This window comes from Melanerpes formicivorus, unplaced genomic scaffold (assembly GCF_026170545.1).
Source record: "Melanerpes formicivorus ecotype bairdi unplaced genomic scaffold, bMelFor1.0.p_v2 SCAF_37, whole genome shotgun sequence".
NCBI lineage: Eukaryota > Metazoa > Chordata > Aves > Piciformes > Picidae > Melanerpes > Melanerpes formicivorus.
In genome coordinates, this window is record NW_027142389.1 from 1,128,826 (window position 1) to 1,156,348 (window position 27,523).

Here is a 27,523-nt window from a genome sequence, read left to right on the forward strand (position 1 = left end):
AAAAGGCAGAACTCTGCATTCGTGGATCAGAGACAGGGCAAAAAGAGCAAAGCATCTTAAAGGCCCAAGCTTTTATCTGTGCTTTGCCAGCGGGTGCAAAAATCCCGGACCTTCCCCTCAAAGCAAAACTCAGGCCTAGGAGAGGTTTGTAGGCAATGTCATGAGTGAGGGCGTGTGAGAAGTTCTGTCACTTGCAACAGTGAATGGCACGCCCACACGTCCTTGTTTCTCACCACTGCTGGAGAAGTCACCAACATTTTGTCCTGAAAGTAGTTTGGTGCCTGTGAAAAAAAAAAACCGCCCTGTGCTCGGGAAGTTGGGAGGGAAGGAGACAAAAGAGTTATAATAAAACCTCTCCTTTTTTGGTGTTTTGGGTTTGTTTTTTTTCCCCCCCTTTGCAAGTGATACTTGTCAAATCCAAAAACAGTCAAGGTAGGGAACAAGTTGTGCTCATGTGCAATATTTTCCCAGCAACTAGTTATTCTTTCACATTTTGTTTTGTAATCCCGGAATGCCTCAGAATCTGGAGCGGTATTGCTGCAGCAGGAGTTCCTGTGGCACGACTGCAGAGGAAAGGTCACCGTTCCAAACCGATCTGCCTGCACCACAGCCGGGGGTGATGGCAGCCTGGATCAGGGTGTCTCTTCCAGATCTCAGCCTGGTAGCTCAGCAAAGACAACACCACAAACTCCAGTGCAATAGGTCTCCAGATACTGGATGCTTACTTGGGCAGCTGCCCTGTTCTGAGGTCCAAGCTGCCCTCTTTCATTCTTGCCCAAGGCTCAGGGGAGACCGTTATTGCTCTCTACAACTACCTGAAGGGAGGTTGTAGCCAGGAGGGGCTTGGTCTCTTCTCCAAGGCAACCAGCACCACAACAAGAGGACACAGTCTGAAGCTGCACCAGGGGAGGTTTAGGCTGGAGGTGAGGAGAAAGTTCTTCCCAGAGAGAGTTGTTAGCCATTGGAATGTGCTGCCCAGGGAGGTGATGGAGTCACCGTCCCTGGAGGTGTTCAAAAAAGGATTGGATGTGGCACTTGAAGCCATGGTTTAGTAGTCATGAGGTGTTGGGTGACAGGTTGGACTTGATGATCTTTGAGGTCTTTTCCAACCTTATTGATTCTATGATTCTATGTTTGTTTGTTCAGTGAAGTTCTTGCTTGGGCCCAAGCAACACCGGCTTCTGCAGATGCAAAGCTTAATGAAGAGATTCTATGATTCTATGACTAGAGCAAGCCTGGATTTCTCTGCCATCAGACCTCCAACTACAATACAGACACAGCCAAAAAAGACCCAAGGCCAGTGGGCAGATAAACAGAGCCACACCATTTTGAAGAACTACAGCAAATGCTTCAAGGAATCTTACTGTGATTCTTACTCTGTGAACTTGGCAGTGCTAGAAGATACAAAGAAATCTAAGGGAGAGGCACCAACCACAGAGGTATCCTTTAGCCTAAACTACAGGAACAGAGGTATTAATGGGGATCTTGTGGGGGTTGCATAGCCCACATCTGATGGAAACAGATTAGAGTGTCTTTAAACCACCAGTCTCAAAAATGCCCCTGGACAGTCTCTTCCTGCATTTCACTGCACTGAAGGCATTTCCTAAATATCCAAACTAAACCTTCTCTGCAGTGTAAATGTAGTTTAGTTTCATCACTCTCTCCCAGTGATAGTGAAAGAACAAATCAATCATCCTTCCTTAACAACAGCTTTTATGTACTGAGAAACCATGACAGCCCCCTCCCTCCCCCACCAATACTGTCTTGCCTAGATTAAATGCACCTGATTTCTTCAACCTCTCCTCAGAGGTCATGTTTTCTAAAGCTCTGACAATTAGTGCCGCTCTCCTCTGGCCCTTTGCCAATTTGTCTACATCTCTATTTTAAACCCTGGTACCCGGAAAGCAGCCACTGAGGCAAAGAAGACGTGCCACTGCCACAGAAATGAAAAGAAAGCAAGCAGCCTCCCGTGTACAGCATTCTCATGAAACCACAGAAGCCTCTCCAACCCCACTGCTCCCATCCTGGGAGCTGCTCACGTTGTGTAGGAGGTTGGAGATGTAAAAGGGGCAGCCCAGCTCTTGCTGCTGGAGTGCATCACACATGCACGAAGAGGGAGTACAGCTCTGTCTCTTTTGAACAAGAGCAAAGATTATTCAAGACAGTTTTGTGCATGAGCCCCAGCGCTCCCTGCTTGCATCCTGCCTGTGGCACCACCAGTCTCCGAGATCCCTGCAGCAGCAGGAAAGCTGCTTTAAGGTCTTCTGCTGAGTAAACAAAGTCAATCAGAGAAAATTAGAAGCTTCAGTCACTAAACCTACATATGAAATGGGTCTGTGCCTTAACCTTTAGTGGTAAAACACCCAGAGGCATAAGATTCCATGCAAAACTCTGCTCCTTATCCCCTGCTCTGCAGAAGCTAAAGGACAGCAGTAGCACCAGAGGCCAGAAACAGCAAGTCCCAGACAAGGTTGCCCTGGTCTGACTGGCAGAATTATTTCTGCAAATGCAGGGCAATATAGGCAGCCACAAAGAGGGCAAGGTTTGCTGGTACGTGTAGCTACAGGACTGCAGTGTCTTACTTGCATATTCACCAAACAAGATCAGCTGTAAGATACTCTCTGGTTTGCCAAAGGCACACAGCACATAGACTAATTTCACTCCCAGGACTTTTTCCTTCTGTCTTATTCCCACTTTCCTGAATAAGGGAAAGTAGGCTCAGCACCTACTTGCTCTTTCCACAGAAAATTGTTTCGCCCAAGCCACTGCCTCTGCTTTGTTCACAGCACTGAACCTCAGGGCACCCTGGCTTTATGTTTACAGCTTAAAACCACAGCCCACGTCACTGCTCTGCGCAGTGATGAGTTGGTTATACAAGGGCTGACAGGCATGGTTAGTTAGGAGGCCAGAGCTCCCAGGTAATCAGAGGTGCAGAAGGCAGCGCATTCAGCATCAGCCTTGTCACTAGCCCAGGAGCTGCTGCCTGGATGCAACCATACAATCTTTTAAGAAATCCCACTCTGTCCCTCCCAGAACAGATACCTTTGAATAATTTTCAGCTGATGGACTAATTAATCCCAGGTCAGAGTTTTTTAAACCCATCCAAAAGATGGCTTAGAGGACAGTCTGCTGTTACAAAACTCTCAGGTTCACCACAGTGGAGTCTATAGCTACACCCCAGGACAGGGAGAATGGAAATGCTCCTGGGTTTCCACCACATTGAAGGATTGCAGGGAGTTCACAGATCGCTATGTGCACAACAGCTCAGCTCACAGATCTCAAGAGTGAGGCTCTGCTACAGCTGTTAATGGATGAACATCTAAAAGATGCCATTCCATTAGACTACACAAGCCAAATCACAAAGAAGCTTCCCAATGCTAATTTTCCTGTTCCTTTCCCTTTTTTCCCCCCCTTTTTTCCCTTCCCAGCCTAGGTACAGCATCAGGCACGAATTCAGTAAGTGTTAGCATTGCTTGAGGAGCAAGAAAAGTTGACCATGTATCATGAAAGCAGAAATGCTTTGGGAACAGCCTTCATCCAGTAGCTCTGATTTGCCATGACACCTAGAAGTACAGAGTTCAACAGGGTCTCTTAAGAACCTACTTAAACTTTTCCAACAAAATGTAGGTTTAAATAACCAGTAAACATTCTCCAACCCTTTTCCCCCTTGTTCCCCCCCTACACACACTCATTTCTTAACCTATCCCTCATCTGCATCCAGTGGTGGGCATCCAGTTTGCTAGGCCCAGCACAACATCCAGGAACATCAAACAGATTTCCAGGCTGATACCAAAGCCCTCCCTCTACTCTCAGCAAGTCACTTCATGCCATCCATTGGATTTATAAGGGCAAAGCAAGCCATAACATGATGCTTTTGGCCACTGTTATACAGTACCAGAAAGAATCATAGAATCAATAAGGTTGGAAAAGACCTCAAAGATCATCAAGTTCAACCTATCACCCAACACCTCATGACTACTAAACCATGGCTTCAAGTGCCACATCCAATCCCTTTCTGAACACCTTCAGGGACAGTGACTCTACCACCACCTCCCTGGGCAGCACATTCCAATGGCTAACAACTCTCTCTGCGAAGAACTTTCTCCTCACCTCCAGCCTAAACTTCCCCTGGCACAGCTTGAGACTGTGTCCTCTTGTTCTGGTGCTGGTTGCCTGGGAGAAGAGACCAACCCCCTCCTGGCTACAACCTCCCTTCAGGTAGTTGTAGAGAGCAATAAGGGTCTCCCCTGAGCCTCCTCTTCTCCAGATGGTCTTGTGGCAAGCCAGCAAACGTGACATTGCCTTCTTGTCTGTGTGGAAACTGGAAGCATGCTGCTGAGGAATCTCTTCCACATGAAGCAAGCATGGTATTTTGGAGTGTAAAGACAGGGACCGTCAAGGCCTGCTACTTCCTCATGGATTCATTGTCCTGCGGGGGCAGGAGGGGTACCTACCCCAACTAATCCTCATGGAGACTGCAGCTAGTCTCTGAGTAGATCTGTCAGAAAATGCTTTCTTCTGCCTGACAGCTTTCCTGCATTTTGCCATACCTCTTCTGGGAAACCATGGCACTTTTGAAGCTGCTTAGCCTGTACACAGAACAAGATCGTGCCAAACCTTGCCAGACTTTTCATTCATCCACATCAGCAGACCAGGTATGGTGTCTAACCTGTGCAAGGAGGCTAATGAGGATTTCCAGCCTTCACCATTCTGCTCTCCTGACATTCTGGCTGCTCACCTTATCCAGTCAGATGACTGAGTCTGCATCATTTAAGGAGAAATACTTCCCAAGAGAAATGAAGAGTGAGAAATGGTGGCATCAAGGACATGGAGCATCTAAGAGAGGGTACAGCCATAGCATAGCTCTTGAACTCTTTGGATAGTTGAACCCTGAATAAAACAAGGCCTTCAACAAGAGACAGGTTTTCCTCCAAGCAAGCAATGAGGCCAATTCTTTGTCAATATACCAAGAGACACAACACTTGCAGAGGAGGCAGGACTGACCACTCAAGTACTTCTATCCTGTGATGCTCTTTGCAAATACACAGGTTAACCTTGATAATGGCAGCCACAATGCCAGCATGTTGTCAAGTGAAGCTATCCCTGTAGATCTGAATGGGTACAGAGCATTTTCTCAAGCAAGCTGTGCATGCTTGTGAGCCAGTGCTGAGAGATCCTTTTGGAGGAACAATGCTTTCCCAGGGCAGATGCAGCACTCATTCTGTGACTATTCTAGGGAAAGCAGAGAATGAAGCAGCACAATCTGTGAGGCACAGTGGATTACCTAATCTATCTCATGGGTATTTTTAATGGATTAGTAGGTATTAGAATGGGATATTGCAAATATCTCATGGAAATTTGGAAGTGAGAGAGAACAATCAACTGGCTGCAAAAACAGTGTACAGGTTGTCCCAGAGGGATTGAAGGATTTCAGAGGAAGCTAAATCAAGGCTGATTTTAAAAGATGTTGGTAGACAGCTACTCAAGCTGAATAAAAACAAGGTCTCAAATGTACAGACTTAAAGACAGAACAACAGAGTAGACATGAACCCTAGGAACATCTGCACTACCAGTAGACTCGGTTCAGCGAAGCACCTGCACATGGACACAGAGCTTTCAGCATCGAGAGGATCACTGACTACTCAGAATACCATCTGTTCTTGTGAGAGGCCTAGGTCACTGTTCAGGAGACAGACTTCTAAAGCTGTTTCCTTCTTAGCAATGAAGACTGTCTTCCAAAACCTTCTGTGTGCATATCTCTTGCCTGGGTGATGTGCACTTGGTAAGCTTACAGCAAAGTGAGGGGGAAATAAGTTCCCAGGTTTGTCAAACTGCATATTTGATCCCATCTAAAGACATACTCAACTGAACCACCCTACCAGACCAAATCATTACCAACCTGGCACCACCAGTGGGTCCCAAGCATTTTAAGAGTAACTTTATCAAGAGCAGCAATTCCCAATTACCACTCACCCCTTCAAGCAGGCAATGCCCAGCTCAGATCACAGCCACTTTACTTTGCAGGGCTGCCACAGCCACCAGTTTCTTTGTTGAAGAGTGGTTGAGAAGGCAGATCCAGATCTGACCATCAAGAGATGAATGTCCTTATCTGCTGCCACTCTGTGCTGCTAGAGCAAGGATTGGTCACCTGTCCTTCCCCTCCAGGAACAAGTCTCCCTGAGCACACAGACCAGCCCTGTGGCTTTGCAGTCTGCAGGGCACACACTTTGTGATTTGCTTTTACATCCCCCTCTGCAGAGCCTGGTACTATGAAACATTGTATTTTCTTGATAACACTGAGCTAACTCTGGGAAAAGCAGAGATGCAGAGCATCCCAGATCCTTTCAGTTCTTCCATTCCACCAGGAGTAGTAGCAAGAGGGCAACAGGGCTTCCCAAGTAAGTGCATATTGTACGTCAGCACAAGCCAGGCATTCTTCCTTGGCAGCTCCTCGAAGCATCAGACCCACACCAATCAGCCACCTCCACCTTTCTTCAGCTGAATTCCCTCCTGTCTCTTGTCAGGATCCTGGCAGGCCAATGCATTCCTCCTGTGAGCTCTGACAGTGTAGCTGTGGGACACAGTTCTGCCCACCTGCCAGGGAAGCTGTGGGAAACTGTGGACCAGTCCAGCCCTTTTGCTTTTACTCAAGCCCTCAGAGCTCATGATTGCTAAATCTCCTCACAGACAGAGCAGGCATTTGTCTGCTCTCTCGGAGCCACCACTCCCACAGCTCAGGAAGGCTCAGAAGTCTTCAGCACCCTGCTGCTCCTCATTTCCTAGCCCACAGCCTGCTTTTTAACAGGGCAGATCTTCTGAGCTGTTTGCAGAAAACAAAGAGTATTTTGAGCCTCACAGGTAAATGTGCAAAAGGCAGCAGGGTATTTAGTCACCTACCGACAGCTTTCCACCACAGATCTCTCACCTCAAGCCTCAGCACAGGCAGATTCCCCCTCCTCCCCAGTCTCCAGCTGACCAGGTTAGTCTCAGAGCAGATCCACTCCCAGGACTGCCTCACAGGCTGGAAAACCCTGGTCACAACCCCAACTTCCAGATTCCTGCACAGGCTCCTGTGCCACAAGGTTTTTAAACAGGATTAGAGCTGGATGTCTAATGCTGGACACACCCAGACCCAGCACCATACACTCTTTGCAGCAGCCCAGGAGGTAGGAATGCAGCAAACTACCTGAGAAACAACAGCAACATCCTTTTACCCACAGCCAAACGGCCTCCAGTGGCAAAGGTGATGCTGCATGTGGGATATCCCAGCCCAGCATCTGCTGGGGATTGGCACCTGGATCATTCCCTCCACAGCACTTTCCAGTCCCAAGGTGTGGCCATGTAGCGATTTTCCCTGCATACCAGCTGGCAGCTGTGGAAATTCCTCCCATGATTCCCATCAATTTGCCTCGCTTCTCACCTGCCCACACAGGGCACAGAAGTTCTGACCCATCTTTTCAGCGCTGGGCTTTTCTGGCAGGTTACCAACAAACTCCTGCTACACGAAGGAGCCTCTCTCTTATGTGCACAGGGAATATCATCCCCCAGACAGCTGCAGACCTGGCCTGTACTTCAGTATCTGACCTGTCTGGCTGTTTTCACTCTTATACTTTACCAAATCCTGAGCCATCTAATCCCCTTAGCTGAAAATGAGCCGAACCAAATTAATTTGAATGGGTTAACACAAGCTCCTCCATTCAGATCAAATCCATTACTCTGTCTTGGCAATACCTGTAACAATGACAAAATACCTGCACTTGGCAGTTTTGTCAAAGTGACAACAAGAAGGTGGTTTCCTTCCCCTCCCCCCCCCCCCCCCATTTTTAATTTTTAATGAGTTAGCCACACCTCCTGCTCCCTGTTTTCAGACTCCTTACAGGCACTGTTTACAGACTCTTGCCTTTAAAGGGTACCACAGCATTTAGCTCCTGGATTAAATCCAGTTGGACATGCACAGCATGCAGGGAAAAAAGAAAGGAGAGATGTCCAGGTGAGGACATGCTAAACTGGCACAAGTATAGAAACCAGGACTGGGATGTGCAGGAGCAACAGGGGACAGCCCTGACGTGACCCCTTTGCCACACCTCCATGAGATGACTTTTGTGATGGTGCTGGAGATTTTCTTTCATCCTCCCACACAGTGTAAAGTCAGTGGCTGCAGTCTCCAAGGGAGAGAAGGTCACTCCTTTCTTGTTACTTCTGCTAAGTCCTTTGTGGAAATATATCCCTTTCCTGGTGTCCAAGTTATCTTTATGGATAGAGTCTGCTCTTAGAGCTTTTGTTAATGCTGACTTCAGAGGCCTCCCCATACTGCCCACCTGGTCCTTTCCTTACCTTCTGACAGGCACATGACCCTTTGGGTCAGCTCAGAAACACAGCTTTGGGGGCACACTTTGCCCAGGGCTTATGCTTAGTGGCAGTCAGGACAATTTACAGTGCAAACATTGGGGGGGGGGGGGGGGGGAAAGGAGTGAGTCAGGGCTGGAAATATCATGGCATTCACATTAAAATCATGAGTCTGAGTTAGAAATCATGAGAAGCAAAGTACACACACAAACAAGCCTCCCTCCTTCCAAATGTTATACATGGCACTGTATGTTTTCATCTCCTAGTTTCTGAGGCTCTTGGATGTGCCTTGTTCAGATTGTTCTGCTTTTTTTCTTGACAGTCTCAGTACAAAGAAGATCTTACAGAGTTCAGGGACTGAGAACTGGAAGAATTGGGATTAAGAATTCAGTTGGAATTTAAGTTGAAATTAAGAATTGAGTTGGTGCTTCCATCATTTCAGTCATGTTCTGTCTGGAAATTCAGCAGGACAAAAGTTACCAGGCTACTGTTTACCCCAGCACCTCTCATGAAGAGATAGAGCTAAGAGCCATTTATTCACTGCTTTCACTCAGGAGCTGTGGATGAACAAATCTTGCAGAGCTTTGACAGATATATTCATCTCCACCAATTCATCAACACAATAATCACATATTACTTACTTGAGTACTCATCTATGTTTTATTTTTTCCCTATCTTCAAATGCTAGCAAGGAGCTGGTGTGCAACAGGGAAGGAAAACAGGCAGGGGAACTTGTGATGAATATTTTGCCATGAAAGGAGGATAAGAAGAAAACTCAGCTCGAATCCTACCCTTTCCCTCACTTCCAAAAATTTCCTACCAACCTTCCCCAAAGGCCAGCAGACTGGGCTTTCCTGCAGACCTCCTCCCTAGCTGGAGGAAGTTTCCTTCTTCAAGTGACAATGTCTTACCAGTAAGCTCCCAACCATAACCTGGGTGACCTCCTCTCCTGGTGTGACAGCCTCTGATGCTTTGCCAGGGCTTTGCCACCTGCAATGGGCAGATGCCTTCTTTATGCATTCTCTGTTGAAGTCCCCAGTGGACTTCTTGAACCTGGTTTTTCCTATGGCACAAGTTGCCCCCAACCAGGAAGAGTTGTTTGCTGTGGTCTCACTAACACAAAGGTCCTTAAGAAAGAAGCCTTCAGGTGGGTTGTCTTGCTGTTGCCACTGTGTAAGAGAAGGCCAAGAAAAGCACAAGGAAGCTGCCTGGTAGCTGAGAAGATTTGTTTGGAAATATCCCCCGATCAGAAAACCCATCTGGGTTCTGCAGCACACCTGCTGTTGCAGCCTGTGGAAGAGGAAGGGGCAGTTTGGTGCTCTCATTTCTCAGTTAACTGCTGAGCCTTGGTCCCAAATGCAAGCACAGGATGATAAAGTGTCACAGGAACCAAGTAAAGTACACTGCTTCTGGGTGATGTTCTCGGTAAGGAGTGGTCTGCATGGTAGAGAAAAGCCTCCCCAGCATTTGGTAGCTGAAATGACCCTGCAGACTCAGAGAGTGGAGTCTCACCCTGGGACAGGGAAGGGTCTGGTGCCTCTTCTAGCTGACAGCCCATGGTGAGATCAATTAGAGAAGCACACGAAGTGTGTGAAGGTTGGAACTAGTGCAATAGCCAGGACACCCTTCCCAGTTTTTCTGCTACGTGACAAGATCATACTCAGGGAATATATTCTCTGCCACATACACTTATGGAAAATATTCATCCACTGATCAGGTTTTCAGAATGTCAGGTTTTCTGAAGAGGATGGTGAGGGATGCCCTCCTGCTCCACCCACCAGGACAGGCACTCTTTATGAACAAATTTAATGCCCATTGCATGTGAGAGCCTGTCCTGTGACTATACCTCTCCCATTTCTATGCAGCAAGAAGTGGGCTTAGCTTCCTGCTCCCTTTGGGTATTTCAGCAGGCTACCACAGGCAAAGGCAAAGACATGGCTCGGTGGCCAAGCAGTCAGCTAGAGCACTGAAGGGGCTCAGGTCTGTTGTCATGAATAAAGAGCAATAGCAGAATGCAGAAGTTCCCAGTGCTATGCCTCACACTGCCATGGGTTTTCTATGTCATCCCCACCAAGCTGTCCCCCAGATGTAAACCAGACCTGTTAGTGGCTCATCATCCCACAGGCAGTGGGGAAAGATTTGTTAGTCAATGTTTGTAGAGCACAGGAGCCTTGCTGCTATCTGTCATACAGAGCCCATAATACCACCTGAGAACAAATTATATTTGTGCATAATCAAAATCACATCCAGCTCTGCCCTGACTCAAGAATCCTTTTTGGCTGGTGGTGATGTCCAGAGCAGAGAGAGCACAGCTTGATTTCCAGAGCCCAGGTTGAGCTGGCAGAGCTGGCAGGTAGAAATATCTTGTTTTGACTGGTAAACTGAGCAAGTTTGACACTAAAACCACTGAAGGGGAATAAATATGGAACAACAAGATGTAATTTTTACAGAGGCTCATCTCCAACTCTAATCACACTCAGACCCATCCCAGACCTGAACTAAGAGGTGCTGAGGTCTAGGGAGTGAAATTCAAGCCACAGTAGGTTTGGCTGAGGCTCACCCCTGGCACAAGCACAGCCTAGGCAGTCTGAGCTACTTGAGGATGCCCCTGCTTACTGCAGAGGGGGTTGGATTAGGTGACCTTTGGAGGTCTCTCCCAACCCAGACCATTCTATGATTCTGTGATCTAAAAGTGCACAATTTCTTGACAGTGCTATTCCTGTAGGATGGCAGAGAGTAGGAGAGACAGGAAGGGGAGGGGGAAAGATCAGAGAAGGAAAAGAGTTTTTAGCTCTGACACAGAAGCAAGGATAAATGCCAAAACCAGAAGAATAGCCTATAGGAACTGCATAATCAGTGTTCCCCAAAACAGCTTGAAATTCATACCCTGCTCAAAGCAAACAGTGGCACTCCTACAGCCTGGGAGAAAGGGCTGACTGAGAAAAACACTATTTCTTTCCATTTAATGGGAACAAGATCAATCACTGGATCTCCAGAATACCTGTTTTTTAACTAATCTGTTTGTGCTACTGGGCTCCACCATCCATTTCTCTTTCCCATAGATGCAATGTGAATTCCATGAACAGATTTTAGGTGGCCATTAAGACATCATCTGCCTTGCCCATGTTTCTGGTCATGTCTTAACAAGTGTATGATATTTCACATGAAAGATCAGGATGTAAATAGACACTTAACAAACCCCACCAAGGGCTACATGCAGGAATGGATCTTACAGGCTTCCACACCAAATGCTGTCATTACCACTGAAGAACCATCTTAGAATCACAGAATAAATCAGGTTGGAAAAGATCTCAGAGATCATCAAGTCCAACCCATAACCTAACATCTACCACCTCGTGACAGCTAAACCATGGCTTCAAGTGCCATGTCCAATCCTTTTTTGAACACCTCCAGGGATGGTGACTCCACCACCTCCCTGGGCAGCACATTCCAATGGCTAACAACTCTCTCTGGGAAGAACTTTCTCCTCACCTCCAGCCTAAACTTCCCCTGGCACAGCTTGAGACTGTGTCCTCTTGTTCTGGTGCTGGTTGCCAGGGAGAAGAGACCAACCCCCTCCTGGCTACAACCTCCCTTCAGGTAGTTGTAGAGAGCAATAAGGTCTCCCCTGAGCCTCCTCTTCTCCAGGCTAAACAACCCCAGCTCCCTCAGCCTCTCCTCATAGGGCTTGTGCTAGAGACCTCTCCCCAGCCTTGTTGCCCTTCTCAGGATACATTCAAGAGTCTCAATGTCCTTCTTAAACTGAGGAGCCCAGAACTAGACTCAGGACTCAAGGTGTGGCCTAATCAGTGCTGAGCACAGGGGCAGAATGACCTCCCTGCTCCTGCTGGCCACACTATTCCTGATGCAGGCCAGAATGCCATCTTACATCAGTTCAGCCCGTTTCTTTCTCTCTTTGTACCACACATAGGTGTGAAAAGTGACATGCACACACAACCTCTCTTTCATGTAGCAACAGAACTACAGCATATTCCTTGGCTTTTATAGTCTGTGCTATGTGGGTTAAAAATACTTTTCTGCCTAACTGGGATACTGAGAGTCTTAGGAAATGAACAATGCAGATATGTAAAGCTGCTCTGACGAACAGCTCTAGGGCTATGAGAAGATGTTTTGAGTAATCAAAAGGACTTGTACTAATGGGTTTTACACTCTCTTCACATTCTGCTTTCAGTGGTAGTCCCTCAAAGGCAGGTTTACTGGCAGGAATGAGCTCAGAAATGGCAACTTTTATCTAGATGCATCCTTTCAAGGAGAAAGGTAGGTCCAGGTGAGATGGCAAACATCCTCCATATAGACAATAACCTGCTTTTAGTCAGTTAATTAGCAACTGTTGGAATTATTCTACTAATCAGCACCTTGAGTGCATTGGGTTTGGCCATAAAAAAATTATAATCTATGAGTAAGCAAAGAGCCCAAATTCATGGCATGAATGTTTTGTTAAAGTGATGAGCTTTCTTTTAGAGAGAGATCTCAGAGCTTCTCACTAGGCATGGTGCACTACCATGGACTAGCTCCAGCAGTGCTGGAAAGCAGCTTTGTCAGGGGCTGAATGGAGCTGCAGGGAAAGACTGCACCAGCCAAGGGGGAAAAGGAAGGAGGAGGGCAACTAGATGCAATTTTCTGGCATGGGCTTTGGCACAAACATGAGAATCAACATCTCCTCCAGCTCCTGTGAAAGCAGGCTGGCTTAATGGATGACAGCAAGACTGCATGTCCTTCACCAGATTGCAACTCTAGAAATCAGTGCTTGGTACTACCAAGCACAGCTCTAGGGCAGGCACACAGATGGCTCAGAAACCCAAGTCAAGTTTGACTCTGGGCTGAGACTCAGGAGAACTCATCTGCATTGCCGTCTCGGTCATGCCACCCAAAACTCCCTCCGCTGCCCTGTCAGAGCTTCCCATTTCTGAAGGAGGACAATAAGGATCTTGTGGGGCCACAGATGAGTGCACAAATATGTTCAATGTGCAGCAAGAAGCTTGCCAGCTCTTGTCACACTGGAGGAAAGGACTGGTCTAATATTCAAATATATTACTGCACTCAAAGGGGAAAAAAAAAGGCATGAGAAAACAAAATGGATGAAAGTTAGGTGGAAGGATGACCACTGCTGAATGGATTTCACAGAGGCAGTTCTTAATGAAACAGTCCACAGGATCCTCGTTCACTCCTTTTCCTTGTGTGACAGGGGATGGATTTGCTCTGAGGATGGCACAGGATTATATACTGGAGGACAGTGCTGACAGTGGGGTCCCCCCCCCCGCTGAAAAAGCTGCCAAGCCATGCAGTGAGTGAGGGGGAGGCCTCCAGGAAAGGCAGGGAGATGTTTGTTTAGCTGAGTCCTCCTCTCCCGGACTGGATGTGTCACAGGGGTTCCTATGCTCTCCTTGCTATTTTGGTGAACTTTGCATGTCCCTCTCCTGGGGCACGAGGGCTGAACACTCACAGCTGTGGCTGAAATCAATAGGTGCTGTGCTTCAAACATGCCATGAGGTGACTGCAATGTTGCTGCCAAGTGTTCTGGAACATCAGGTGTTTGGCTGGGCACCCCACAGCAGGGGTTACCTTTGACTCCTCCAGGAGAGGTGTGAACATGGCTGGTGCTGTACTGGTGTGCTCGACTGCAGTTACAAAAACAACTAATTCTGTGGTGCAGGCAGGTCTGAACACAGAGCAGTCAAGAAAAACAAGTCCAATATGGTCTTTGCCCGTTCAGTTCCAGGCTTTGCATCAGTCATGCACGTCACTCCAGCCTGGCCCAACCTCTCCTAATGACCTGCCATGACCACCTCAACTAGTCCCCACTGTCATGCTGCTATTCTGTCCTCATCCTGAATGAAAGGCAGAAGAGAGGTCCACTCCCTGTGTTAATGGCATCTCTTGCGTGCTCCCTGGAGGTGTTCAAGAGGAAGCAACTGTTGGACCTTGCCTGCTGATGCACGCTCACAAAGGGGCCAAATATAGATCTAGGGAGAAACCCCAATCCTGACTTTTCTGCAGTCCTGAATGTCTGACTTTACAGTATAAAAATCCTTCTCACAGCATGTATTTCCTATAAAAAGAGCAAAGTGGAAAAAATAGAAATCCCATCATGTGGCAATGTGTTAACATCCACATATGTCCCAAGAAGGACTGGATCCTTTCATTTCCTGCCACTTCAGTTAATGAAGTAAGACACAACAGCAGGAGGTTGTCGTCTTCCTTCTGGATTAGCCCTAGAGAGGATGTGACCCATGGTCTGGAGCCAGAAGTCACATCAATGGGGATGAAGTGAGGGCTGCACAGCTGCAGCCTGTTTTACTGACCAAGAACATCCTTTTTTTAACACCTTTTTTGTTTCTTCAGGAGTGAAAGTGGGGCTACTGGCAGCCCTGCTGGCATACCCACCTTTCCTTTGGCCCCAGGTGACACTGGGAGTTGCAGACTTCTCCAAACAGCTCCTGCCTCTCTTCCTACTTTCCCCAACCCCATCCGTATTCACTCCTCTGCTTTCAGCTCCAGAGCTGCTTCTCGTTCAACTCCAGAGCTGCTTCTCTAGCCTGAGGGAAGGGAGGGTGATATTTCCTACTGCAGGAAGGCTCTGTGAAATGCATCACTGAAGGTTAACCCTGCATCCAGCTTTGAGCAATTTCTCATGTGGACAGTGAAGGAGATGGCCCTGGCAATGGGAGAGCCTTCCTGCTAAGTTTCAAAGCATGCAGAAGAATTGGCTCAAGGCATCTCAGAAGGGTAAGGAAAATTTCATCTGTCTACTCTGAGATTTAAATATTTTTGCTACAGGAGAGGAGGGGAAGAGAGCTGGAGACCTGAGGACTAAGCTCTCAGGCTTAGGCAGGTGGGCAGCTCCTACTGTCTCCAGGTCAGGCAGCTCAGGACCTCTCCCCATGCCAGGCTGCCCGACTCCCAGCCCCACAGCCCAGCCCTCCTGCAGCAGCACCACTACTCTGGGATGCAGCACAGGCACCGAGGGGGGTGGGTCCACAAGGACTGTGCCATGGGGTCACCAGCAGCACCAGGCACCTGCGTGCCACGCATGCACCTAGGCCAGCCTTGATGGAGGTGCTGCCAGCTTCACTCTCCAATATTTTATGAGAGGTTAAAAAAAAACCAAACCAAGAACACATACAGGCCTCAGCTCATTCTTTCTGAACCCTTTTGCCTACAGGTTCCCCCTCCCCTTTTAAAAGTCCAAGCAAGCTTGCTGCTCATAATCACCACAACCCTGGGGCTGCACCCTATGTGCCGTGGGAAGCAGGGACACTGTCAGGAAGCATTAACAATGTGCAATGCTACCTGCCTTGACAATGTAAGAAACCAAATTCTCATTCCCTCCAGTGCAGGACTACTAAGACCAACTGTTTCCCAGCCACACAGGGCTGATGGGCCAGAGCTTGGGCCCCCCTCCACTTGCTGCCGCATTCAGCTGCCAGCCTCCCCACTTTCAGAGCCCTGAAGTACTGACGATGCTTCACTGCAACACTTTAGGTACTGCATCCAGTTCTGGAGCCCCTGTTACAGGAAGGATCTGGAGGTGCTGGAGAGTGTCCAGAGAAGGGCCACGAGGATGAGCAGAGGGATGGAGCTGCTCTCCTATGAGGACAGACTGAAAGAGTTGGGGCTGTTCAGTCTGGAGAAGAGAAGGCTCTGAGGAGACCTAATTGTGGCCTTCCAGTATCTGAAGGAGGCTACAAGAAATCTGGGGAGGGACTTCTGAGGGTGTCAGGGAGTGAGGACTGGGGGGAATGGAAAAAAATAGAAATGGGTAGATTCAGACTGGATGCTAGGAAGAAGTTTTTCCCCATGAGGGTGGTGAGACACTGGCACAGGTTTCCCAGGGAGGTGGTGGAAGCCTCATGCCTGGAGGTTTTTAAGGCCAGGCTGGATGTGGCTCTGGGCAACCTGATCTAGTGTGAGGTGTCCCTGCCCATGGCAGGGGGGGTAGAACTGAATGATCTGTGAGGTCCCTTCCAACACTAACAATTCTATGATTCTATGACTCTATGCATCAGCAGCCCCTTATTTTTACAGTTCTGGGTTTGAAGTGGTGCTGTTATGCAGGGGAGGGCTGAGGATTTCATCCCCGTGTCCACCAAATTTGAAGAAGCAGCCTTCAAAGAAGAAATGCTGGGGAACAAGCTAGGGGCAGGCTGGGTCTCCCAGGAGGTGCAGAGGGGCTGAGGGCAGGAGGGGCAGGGGAGAGAACAAGGAAGGCCAAGACATTTGAGCTAACTGAGGAGTTGAGTGTCAAGAGAGATGAGACTGGGTGAGGGTGAGAAGGTCTGGGAAGCTAGGTCCATGCCACAGAATCGATGAGCATCCATCCATTTCTATCCAAACTGCTAATTCCCCTTGGGGAGGTTTAATTTAAAAATGGGGCAGGGAAAGTGGCTGGAGGCACAGGCATGAAAACATGGGATTCAGTGTCTAATTTTGAGGACTTCCCAGTCACTCCTTTGTCACTAAGCATTTGCAGACACTGTGCACACCACCCGGGAGAAACACCGGGAAGCCTGCACTCTGGGTGGGCTGAGGGCAGAGAATGCCCTCCCTTTGCTTTTGGCTAGCAAGATCTGTAAGTGACACTTGGAAATCATAAAAGATGCCCTTCCTACCCACTCCTGAGAAGCAGAGCCATCTGCCTGGAACTCTGGCAAAGTTTTGGGCTGGAAATGTTGCACCAAAAGAGAGCAGCTGAGTCACTGAGCTCAAGCGGGATCCTCCTGCCATTCCTTCATTGCCTTCTCTACCCTGGGGCAGTACAATCTTCTCTCTTTTTTTTTCTTTTCCTCTTTTCCTCCTATGGAACTAATGCTTCTGAAAGTGAGTGCCTAAGAGCACTTAAAAGAACCAGGATGCCACTCTGAAACCTCTTTCTCTCCCTCACTCCTGCTGCGCAATGCTTCCCAGACCTGATCTGCAGCATCCCCTGCTCATCCAGTCTTAAGCAGTGAGCATCCTGCCTACCTTACTGTGGTGTAATTATTGGGCTTGCAATACATTCACCAAACATTGTTTCCATCTCCCAGGCCAGGGCCAGCTGGATGACACTCACTCACAATTTGATCTCCCTGTGAGATGTGCTGCCCTGCTCCCCCAGAGCTAAGCAGGCTCCCCAGCATACCCTGCCAAAAGACCTCACTCTGCATCATTGCTGATCTTGCAGTACCAGGACAGATCTCCCTCTTCAGCAGATCAAGAGCCTTGGCTGCATCTCCCTCCTATCCTGAAAATCCCTCCTTCAACACTGTTGCAGAACCCCACCACAGCCCTGGCCAAACCCCTTAGACCTGCTTTGCAATGATCCCCCTGTCCTTTCAGTCCCAGGACATCTTGCCCAGCCCACAATAGTTGGGCTTTGTAGTCCCTACATGTCCCACCCTGCCACTGTCCCACATCTCTCCAACATGGTGTGCTATTCTGAGGCTTGGGAAGACTGTGGCTGAGAAGCAAGAGAGGACCTCTCCGTGGCTCCCCAGGCTTTATTACCTGTGCCCCAGGGACTGATGTACCTGCAAGCCCTTCCACTTCACTTCACCTGGTGCTTGACCTCCTCAGGCTGCCCTCACTAAGCCCAGACAGCTTTCTGGAGAAGTTGCTCTGGGATTTTTCTATCACCTCCACATGGCTCCAGCTTCTCCCCTGTGTTCCTCCATTCAGCCCAGCTCCTCAGATGAGCGCGTCACACTCAGTGCCACAGCACCACCCCTGAGAGCCAACCTGCTCATTGGCCTAATGGGTTTCCAAAGGGGTGGGGGAGAGGGGAGGAGAGCAAGTAGCTGATGCTTCTCAGCCACTCAGCTTGGCCCAGAGCTAACGAGGCATCTCAAAATTAAAAAGTGAACTGCAATCCCCAGCAGGCCTGTCCTCCTTTTGGCATTAGTCTGAGTTCTCTTTCCCTCTCTGTCTCTCTCAAAAAAAAAGAAAGAGGGCTGGGGAGCCAGGAGTTGCATTTGGAGCTGTTGAAGAACCACATCCCAGGGCTGTGGTGGGGGTGCTGGAGTGAGGAGGGCATCCTAAGGGCTGCTGCGCCATGGAAGTGCTGACTCTCTCAGAAAGGTTGTGAGGTGCAAGATCTGCCTCACCATGGTGAGGAGTACAAGGGGTGCATGGGAACAGGCTCCTCTGGTGCCTCCACACCCAAAGGGCCCCCAGCCCCCTCCCGCTCCGTGGGCAGAGGCTGTGGGTGCATGGAAGGGGCACTCCAGGATGAGGACATGGTATCCTGCCCACAGGGCTGGGCAGGAGGGGACAGTGCAGGGTTGACTGCCACTAGGCACTGGTGTGGGGGGAGGATGGCAAGAAGGAAACAACATTCCCATAGGAGGAAGATGTGGGGACAGCAAGCAGGGAAAGAGCAGAGAAGGGAGGGAGGGCAGCCTGGCTTTTGCTTTTGTGAGCTGTATTTCTCACGTGGGAACCTATCTCGGAAGGACATTTGTCCGCCTACACTTCTGGGGTGCTCAGCACCAGCTGCTCTGACTTTCCTGCCCCAAGTGACCTCATCCTTGAGTTGCTGAGTGCCAAGGGTTCTGGCTTGTAGAGGTGCTCTCTCGAGTAGCCCTCCTGGCTCACAGGTAACAGAGTGGTAGCTGCTTTACTACACTCTTCTCCACTTCCCCTGCAGGTAGCTAGCTACCTGTCCTGCCAGATCCCTCCTTCACTGCTGGACCAGCCCTGAAGACAGCCCCATGCCATTCCTCTGGGACACACAACTCCAAGTAGGACACACCACCCCTCTGAGATGCTGTCTTGGCCATTCACAGCTCACCCTTACTGATCTTCACAGGGTGAGAGCATGAGTGGGTGAAGAGTGATTGCCTCCCACAGTAGAGAAGGCTTACGCTCATCTTGTCCAGCTGGGGTGGCAGGAAAGTCCAAGTGGAGCATGATGGGGATTGAGGAGCAATGTCCTGGAGAATGGCTCAAGGTGTTAGGACTGGAGTTCCATCCAGTCCCACACATCCCTGAGAGAGAGCAGCTCTGTGTACCCACAGGCTCCAGAGCTTTGCCCGAAGTGTGCCTTTCCTAGCTGCACACAATTAACTCAGGGGAGTTTCACGCTCTCCACAGGAGGGCTGTGGATTAACTAGAAGCCACAAGGGGCAAGATCTTGTTGGATTTCTCCTAGCAATGGATTGGACCCAAAAATCTAAGAGAACAAATGAGCTTGGGGCCCAGCAGCGAAGTGAGGAAACTTCCACCTCTTTCCCCTGGGTTTGTAATCTTCATGGTCTCCAGATTTCAGATTCACCTCTTTGCCCACCCTTCCCTCAACTGTAAATGCTGCAGAGGCAGTTTTGTCCAGATTAGCTTGTCCTTAGGGGCAGGGGACCACACACACGCTGAGAGGGTGGGAATCCTTGCACACTGAGCACCAAAGGCGTGCTCACTGCTGCTTCCAGCCAGGATTATGCACCCAAGAGCAAAAGGAAGGACAAGAAAGCACGAAAGGGAATGGTGAGATAACTGCAGATAAGAAGGTTACCATCACCTTCCTATTTCTCTGCTTGAGTGAGGGAAAATGCAGTTTGTACTTTGGGAATTCAGAATAAAATCAAATAAAACCCAGTGGTTGCCCAAACTCATCCATTTTACAGTCAGGAAGGACACAGTGCCTGCCAAGCCCAGCCTCTATACAGCACAGACCTGCCAGGATCATCAGCACCACTTGCACTGAGCCCCATGCTGCCCTGCCCAGACTGAAGGAAGGAGTGATCCATGCCCTGGGGTGGTGGCTGGATGCTCTGGGGACCTAATACCAGAGCACACAGGCTGTGAAATGGACCTGGGTTGTTGGATCTCCAGCCCCATGATGTCCTGCTGCACCCTTCTGTTACGTGCCCCTGAGCAGCCAGATCACCCACTGGTTTAGTGTACCAGAATCATCTCAGTGCTTTACAAGATGCTTTTCTGCACTTCTGGTGTTCTCTCTGCAGTCCTCTCCCCCTCATAAAGTGTGGCTGCATCAGTTCCTGGGATTTGGACTGACCAGCTAGTAGGGGCATTTCTTCTCTCCTAGACAGAGCCTTTAAATCAAATCCAGCCATACCCCATCTTCAAAGGAAAGCAGGGAGAGGGGGAACCTCTCTTTCCTTGCATAGCACCACAAGCCCCTCCAAAGCAGCTCCTCACTGAGCTTAACTGAATTTCCAGATGCTCCTAAATAAGCTGTGGAGGGATGAGCATCTGCCCCTCCAACAGCCCTTCCTGAGGATCCAGCAGCATTTGGTGCTGCCTCCTGAAAGCTCCTGCTCCACCCCGGGCTAGGGCACGGTGTTGAGGTCGGTGAGGATGGTGGGCATGGGCAGGGAAGGTAGGCTCTGCTGAAGGATAGGGAAGGTGAGAGGATGGGGTAGGCTTGGATGAAGTGCAGGGAAAATAAAGGCTTTGGGAAGAGACAGATTCGTTCATGGGTCATGGGAAACTGGAATACACCAGGGTGGCATCAAGACCTGGTGAAATTGGTGGGGATAATCTTCCACCCCCAGCTTCAAGGAACTTTGGATAAAGCCCTTTGGAATAAAATTCTGCCTTTGTGTCAACAGAGAATTGGCCCTGGCTTCTCTCCCCCTTGAGAGCACAAGCATGAATTTTCTTCCCAGCAGTCATCTGGAGAAGGATATTTCAATGTGGTTCTTGTCCTCCTGAAGGTTGAAGAGCCTCCAGTCCCACATTTCTCCTCATGAGGAGGAAATATCATTGCCCAGAAAAGATTGAAAACAGCCAAGCTCAGCAGGCTGAAGCCAGAAGTCCTCTAAATCCTCCTCTCTGTGCAGTCAGCTCTGGTTCTCCATTACCTGCTCCATGCCAATAAATGGACCTCAACCATACCCTGGAATTAATTAACACCCAAGGATTATTTCATAGTTTATCACCACCAAGACAACAAAGAGAAAGCCTTTCTCACTCTCTTTTTTTTTATCACAGGACACAGGAGAAGAACTGCTGATCCTTGTATCTACTGAATAGCATCCAGGCCACCAGCTCCCCAGGGAATATCTTATCCCATGTTGTTGAGGGGGCAGCCTGGCAAACCAGCAGCCCGGCCAATGATCCCCTCCCAACCCTCTGTAGGGAAAAGAGCTAAAATATCTGTCACTGGGAAGTGGGGGAGGGATGACATGTTGCCTGTGAGGGAGGAAAAGTTTGGAGTAGAGGAAAAGGAGAGTGTCAGCAGAGGTGCCAGCAAAGTGTCCCCAGATATATCACACCATGGACAACCCAGCTATCTGTAGAAATGGATGGCAGTAGGGAGGAGGGGAGCCAGGGAGAGAAGGGGGGAAACCAGGAAGCAAGAAAGAAACACAAGGAAGAAGGCAAAAAGGAACTGAGGGCTAGTAAGGGTAGGACACAGCAGAAGGGAGCGTTTCCCAAGGTCAGTGCATGCTGTGAGCGGCCAAGCCAGCGGTACAGACACGCGATGGCCTCTGGGCTCTGCTCCCCACCACCGGTCGTCACCATACCTCCAAAGTCAGGCCTGAGGCGGACATCATAGCCCTTCAGCAGTTTGTCCACAATCTCTTTCACCACAGAAATATTCCCAGTGGATGGGCTGAAAGACAAAACAAGAGAGTTCTTTGTCATCCCATGTGCAACTGGCCATGTGAGCAGAGGTCCTGGCCAGGGCGCAGTGCTGCAGCATTCCTCTCATTCCACAGCACCAACCTATGTGTGCTCCAGACATCCCAGGCACCAAAGCACCTCTGTGTGCTCCAGACATCCCAGGCACCAAAGCACCTGTGTGTGCTCCAGACATCCCAGGCACCAAAGCACCTATGTGTGCTCCAGACATCCCAGGCACCAAAGCACCTGTGTGTGCTCCAGACATCCCAGCCATGGGCAGAGCCTCCCCATTTCCTTTCCCACTCATGTTTTCTGTTCCTGGCACAGTGCTCAACCCCTGACCTGCACACAAACCCCACAGGGATGCCAGAGGTCCTAAGCTGTCCTGGGAGGTGGCACAAGAGTCTCAGCAGGTATTTTGGCTCCTCTTCTGGCTGCTGAGTACCCCAGATTCCAACCCCTTATGCTCCTGCTTGGTGTGTGCCTGTATTCCGTCAGTCCCACCAGGCTGGTGCACCCCTCAATGCAGGCACTGCACACTACGCATTCTTCCTCCTAGGCCAATGACCCACACACTCCAGACACCTCACTGTGCCCTGCCTGGAGGTGGGTGCTCTCACACATAGAGGTAGGAATTATCCTTTCACTACAGTATCATTGTTCCATGACCCCATGGAAGGGGCAGATGCGGCCTCCCTCTAGCAGGGTTCATTTCTCTGCCCCTTGCCACACTGGGCACTTGCTCCTGGTCTCACACTGCACAGCACAGAGCTGTCATTCACTGAGGTCCCCACTACAGGAGTTCCCTGGAGCAGGTGCCCTGCACTGTCACACACACACACCAGTGCAACCTCTGCTTCTCAGTGCAGCCAGGTAGTTTTTTCACATTATTGAAGGGAAAAAACCAATGCTCCTCTTGGCCTATGGCCTCAACATATGGCTGATCTTTGGCATGTAAGAATTCATTTCTGCCACTCAGCAGCACCAGGACTTCTTAGTAATGCAAGTCTAGAGACAGACAGGGAAGGAGAGCCCACCTTTCCCTCTATGTGCCAGAGCCCTCCTCTCCCTCCTGATCCCCTGACTTGCACACAGAGAGGGCAGATGTCCTCCCCAACACACTGATCCAGCTCCTCCAGCCATTACAGCAAGAAGGGAGCTCTCTAAAAAAAGCCCAAGAGCAGAAGCAAAACTGAAGACGGGAAACCAGAAAGCAGAGGATGCTAAAAATATTGGATCTCTTCATTCCTGCGGGGTATACAGCCTCTCTGCCTGAATACCCAGCCTCTGTGCCACCCTCATCCCCTGCTTTGCATGAGAATAGGGACCCTGCCAGTGACAACTGCTGCTCTTTGCAGTCACCCACAACAGCATGTCTCCCTGTCAGCACCACCTCCCACATCCATCCAAGTCAAGCTGGAAAGCAGTACCGTAGCACTGCCTCTGCCAGCCAGCCCTGTGCCTTGCTGGACACTGGGATTGGCACTGATGTGTCTGTATGTCTACACACACACACACACAGATGTGCATCCTGTCCTGACTCTACAGAGGATGTGCAGACCTCCCTGCCTGTGCACACAGGCATCTAGACACATGAATGTGCTGGAGCTGAAGGATAGAGCTGTGAAAGGTGCCCAAACCTGTGTGTCCATGTGTGTGACCACATCCAAGTCTATGTCAAGGTGACTGTGGGTGTAGATCTGGGCCCATCAGGATATGATAAGACACTGGGCTTTGAACACAACTTATGCAGGACCAGAACAGGCATTTGTGGCTGCCTGAGACTACATTCCTAGGTGTCCAGACTTTCCATACAGATGTAGGTGAAGTCATATGGGACCACTTGGGAGTCTGGGTATGTGTTAAGGCTTTGGATGCACAGCCTGTGAGTGTGCAGGGATGTATCAGCCAAACAGGGATGTGCAAATGTCAGGCAGCACACTTCTCAGGCCCAGTTCTGGTGCATAGACAAACCGTTCAGCACCCATGCTGTGAGGGGAAGTGCCTGAGCTGTGTTACCGAGCATGCACCTCAGAGGGGTACAGCTCTTCATCACATTGCTTTGCTTATTGCAAAAAGGCCAGAGAGATGTGCACAGGTAGACATTTTCACAGCACCTGCACCTGTGGAATTCCATACAGGTCTATGGGGTTTTGCAACATGCTTATGAATATGTGCTCACTGGGGACTGGCAGTGTGCACTAGCACTTGTTCATCTCTAGACAGCCATTCCTAGGTACATAGATTTCCATATTCATAGATTTCCATATTCATAATATAGATACTATGTATTTCTTAAGGGATTTAAACACTTCTGTTCAGCTTCACAGAGGACATAAACTTAGGAAGCATTTTACCTCCTTAATACAAGGCAAGGAATTTGAGGCAGAGACAGTAACCAATGTGCCACAGGCCCTGCAGAAAGGGGCAGAGTGGGAACAGAGCTATAGAGGCTCTTTCCTCCTTGTTAGCTACAAATTTGCCTAGAGGGCTATAGGGGCCCTTTCCTCCTTGTTAGCTACAAATTGGCCTAAGAGAGGGCATAAACTGGCACCATGATTAAGGGCAAAGTCTTCTGCATCTCAGTGTTCCTTTTGATCCAAAAAGCCACATCCCTCCTGCTGAGCAGGCAGGCTCTGCCTTTGCCCAGCTGTGGGTGAGCAGCTGCATGTAAGTGCTATTCTTGGCCAATGTGGGTCTGCATGCGCTGAGGGAGCACCGTGCATCCAGCTTGTGAGCTGAATCTTTGAATGCTGTGTCCCTGGCTCTGTGGGAGCGTGCCCGTGCTTCGCATAGCCACGTACACTTGCAGCCAAACACCTCTACATATGTGTGCACCCTGCTGCTGGCTGGGATGTGTGGGAGTCGCTGGAGGCTTGTGCACATGGAGAGTGTTCTGTCTCCAAGGGGTGCACAGGCACACATGCAGAGCAGAGGTGAATCCCAGCCCTGAATGCAAGTAGATCTAAACACACATGCAAGGATACATGTAAGCCAAGGCTTTAGCTGAGGGCATTGCCCTTTATGCATGTGCTTGGCCCCCAGCTCTAAGCATGCCTGTGTCTGTGTCCACACAGAGTGGAACCATGCATGAATGGTGTGGAGGAAGTGGGCACGAGTCTGCGCATGTGCATGTTTATAACTATGGGAACATAAATCTTTGTATATCCAGCAAGCCTGTGCAGGGACCTGCATGTGTGCCTTGGGAACACATTGCTCAGCGTGCATGGCTGAGCAAGGAAATGCCACAGCTCCCTCCCAAGCAGAATTCATGCACGCTGTCAGCACAGAGGTACAAACCCACCTGCCTGCGTGTGTGAGAAGGGAGGGCGAGGAGGAGTAGGCAGCGCTACTCCTGTGTGTGAAGGCAGTGGATAAATGCCTATGTTGGAGCAAACAGGTGTGCTCTGTACACCTTGTCCAGGCTGGGTGAGTGCCTGCACCTCTGGCTGCTTGGATCACTCCGAGTGCTCCAGGCGGATCCCAGGAATAGCTGCAGCCCGAGCATGCAGGGTGGTAGTGCAAACATTTCCATGGCTACAGGCAGAGCAGGTGAAGCGTGCGATGCTCCGTAGGTGTGTTGTGGTGCACATGTGTGTGCAGCACGGCCAAACGTGCACAAGCAGAGATGCATCCCCACGGATGGCACCCACGGATGATGATGTTAGTGCCATCAATCTGCGTGGAGGCACAGACACAGGCATTGCCTCCCGTGCACTGCAGAGCCGGGGCTTTGCTACAGGCACAGCACGCTCGGATGTGTGTGGCTGCGTGTGTGCAGGCACAGGCACGGCCAAGGCAGCCCTGTGCCGGGGTGCGTATGCACACAGCTCGGTGCCATGCACTCCCTCGGCTCCTACGGACACCATGTTCCACAGCAGAAGGCTTCGGTTTGCCATTTTCCCCCAGGGTCGCGTATGGAAGGGGGAGGAGGGGGGGACACCGACATGGACGCACTGCAAGTGGGCTGTGAGGTGGGCTCGGTCTGCAGATAACCTGCTCCACATCTCATGTATGAGCATCCCTCCTCCCCCTAAAATGACACAGACTGTGAAGTAACAACAGCAGGCAGCAGAGGAAGCAACTGGGGAAAGAGCCCCCCTCCCCTTTCCCACATACAGATCGATGGAGAAAACCCCAAACAAAACAAACAAATTCTGTACCAGCCCCCCTGTCCCTGCAGCCTGGGATCGCAATCCTTACCTTTGCGCACAGCAGGCGAGACAAAGAGCTGCTAAAGCAGAGACAATTCCACTCAATCTGTCTGCCTGAAATGTCCACATTTCCACAAAGACGAAGGAGGAAAAAAAAATTTGGAGGGGGGGGGGTGGGGGGGGGGAGGGAGGAAGAAGGATGGAGGAGCTTCTGAAATCTCCCTCCAAAACAAAAAAAAAAAGGGGGGGGGGGGGAGAGGGAAAAATAAAACAACCCTCCCCCCGGGTAATGATTTCCTAGAGAAAGAGTATAATGGCAAAAAAAACCAACCAACAAACCACCTTTAAAATATGGGGGGAAAATTTCCCCCCCCCCCCCCCTTCAATGCCAGTCAAAGAATTCGTTTCTTCTTCCTTTCAGCATCCTCTCAACGAGAGACATCCTCTAGCAACGGAGAAAAAAATCCCAAGAGAAAGAAAAACAAAATGCCCCAAAATGGGCTCAGCAAAAAAACGTGAAGTCAAATCTCACAGGTACGCAGAAGAAGAAGGAGAAGAAGAAAAAAAAAAAGGGGGGGAAGGGGGGGGGGGGGGAAGAAAAAAAATAAGCAAAAAAAAAAAAGAAAAGGAGAAAAAAATAAATTAAAAAAAAAAAAAAGAAAGAAAAATGCAAAATGAACTCAGTGTCTCCTGAGCGCTCCACTTGGATTATTTTTCCTCCTGCTCTTTTGCCATCCGGTTCTGCAGATGTTGCATGGCTCCTGCTACCCACCTTCAGAGAAGAGGAGGAGGAGAAAGCGAGTGTGTGTGTGTGTGTGCGTGTGTGTGTGTGTGAGAGAGAGAGAGAGGGGGGAGGTGTGAGTTATCTAGCAATATGATTTTATTCTGGATTTTACCTACTTGCTCCCCCTTCCCTCTTTATTTTCGAAGGGGGGGGGGGTGGGGTGGGGGGGAGGAAGGGGAAGAAACCCAGCCCCACTGTGCAGTGGTTTTATTTCAGGGGAAAGCTCAGGCTCGCCACTTGGCTTTTTCTGCAAGGGTTAAAAAAAAGGGGGCAAACAAATACAAGCCAGTAAATACATAAATGCATCTATACATGGGTGGAAAATAAATCAGTCCCTGTCTGCGGGAAGAGCTGCTCTCCGAGGGAGAGCTGGATGGCTCCCTAGTGCTGTTGCCGCAGCTCCTGTGGAGTTTTGCTGCTCATTGCAAAGTCACAAGAGGAAGGGAGGAGAAAGGGAGTTTGTGGATGGGGAGGGGGACTCTCCGGACAAATTGAGATCCTGACGTCATGGCTGACAACATTAACCCCTGCTGGCTTGCAGAGGGGACTTGGGGTTTTTAGTTTGGGGGTTTTCTTTGGGTTTTTTCCCCCCCTTTTTTCCCTTTCCCTCCCCCCCTCTCCCTTTTTCCCAGGGAGATGGGATTAGGGGAGAGGATGG

The 27,523-nt window shown here is 49.7% G+C and overlaps 1 protein-coding gene across 2 annotated transcripts in view; it reads right to left on the reverse strand.

Moving 5' to 3' along the window:
• The window catches only part of LOC137450660 (gamma-aminobutyric acid receptor subunit beta-4), a 78,033-nt gene extending 51,739 nt beyond the window's left edge, over positions 1-26,294 (reverse strand). The window contains exons 1-2 of one of the 2 annotated variants that reach the window (XM_068157472.1): positions 26,131-26,294; positions 21,828-21,916 (exon numbers count right to left, since the gene is read on the reverse strand). In XM_068157472.1, the coding sequence (XP_068013573.1) occupies positions 21,828-21,916; positions 26,131-26,210 (169 nt within the window). In that variant the 5' untranslated portion in view covers positions 26,211-26,294. The remainder of the gene's footprint in view (positions 1-21,827; positions 21,917-26,130) is intronic. The other variant, XM_068157471.1, reaches the window with a different exon arrangement.
• Between the last annotated feature and the right edge of the window lie 1,229 nt (positions 26,295-27,523).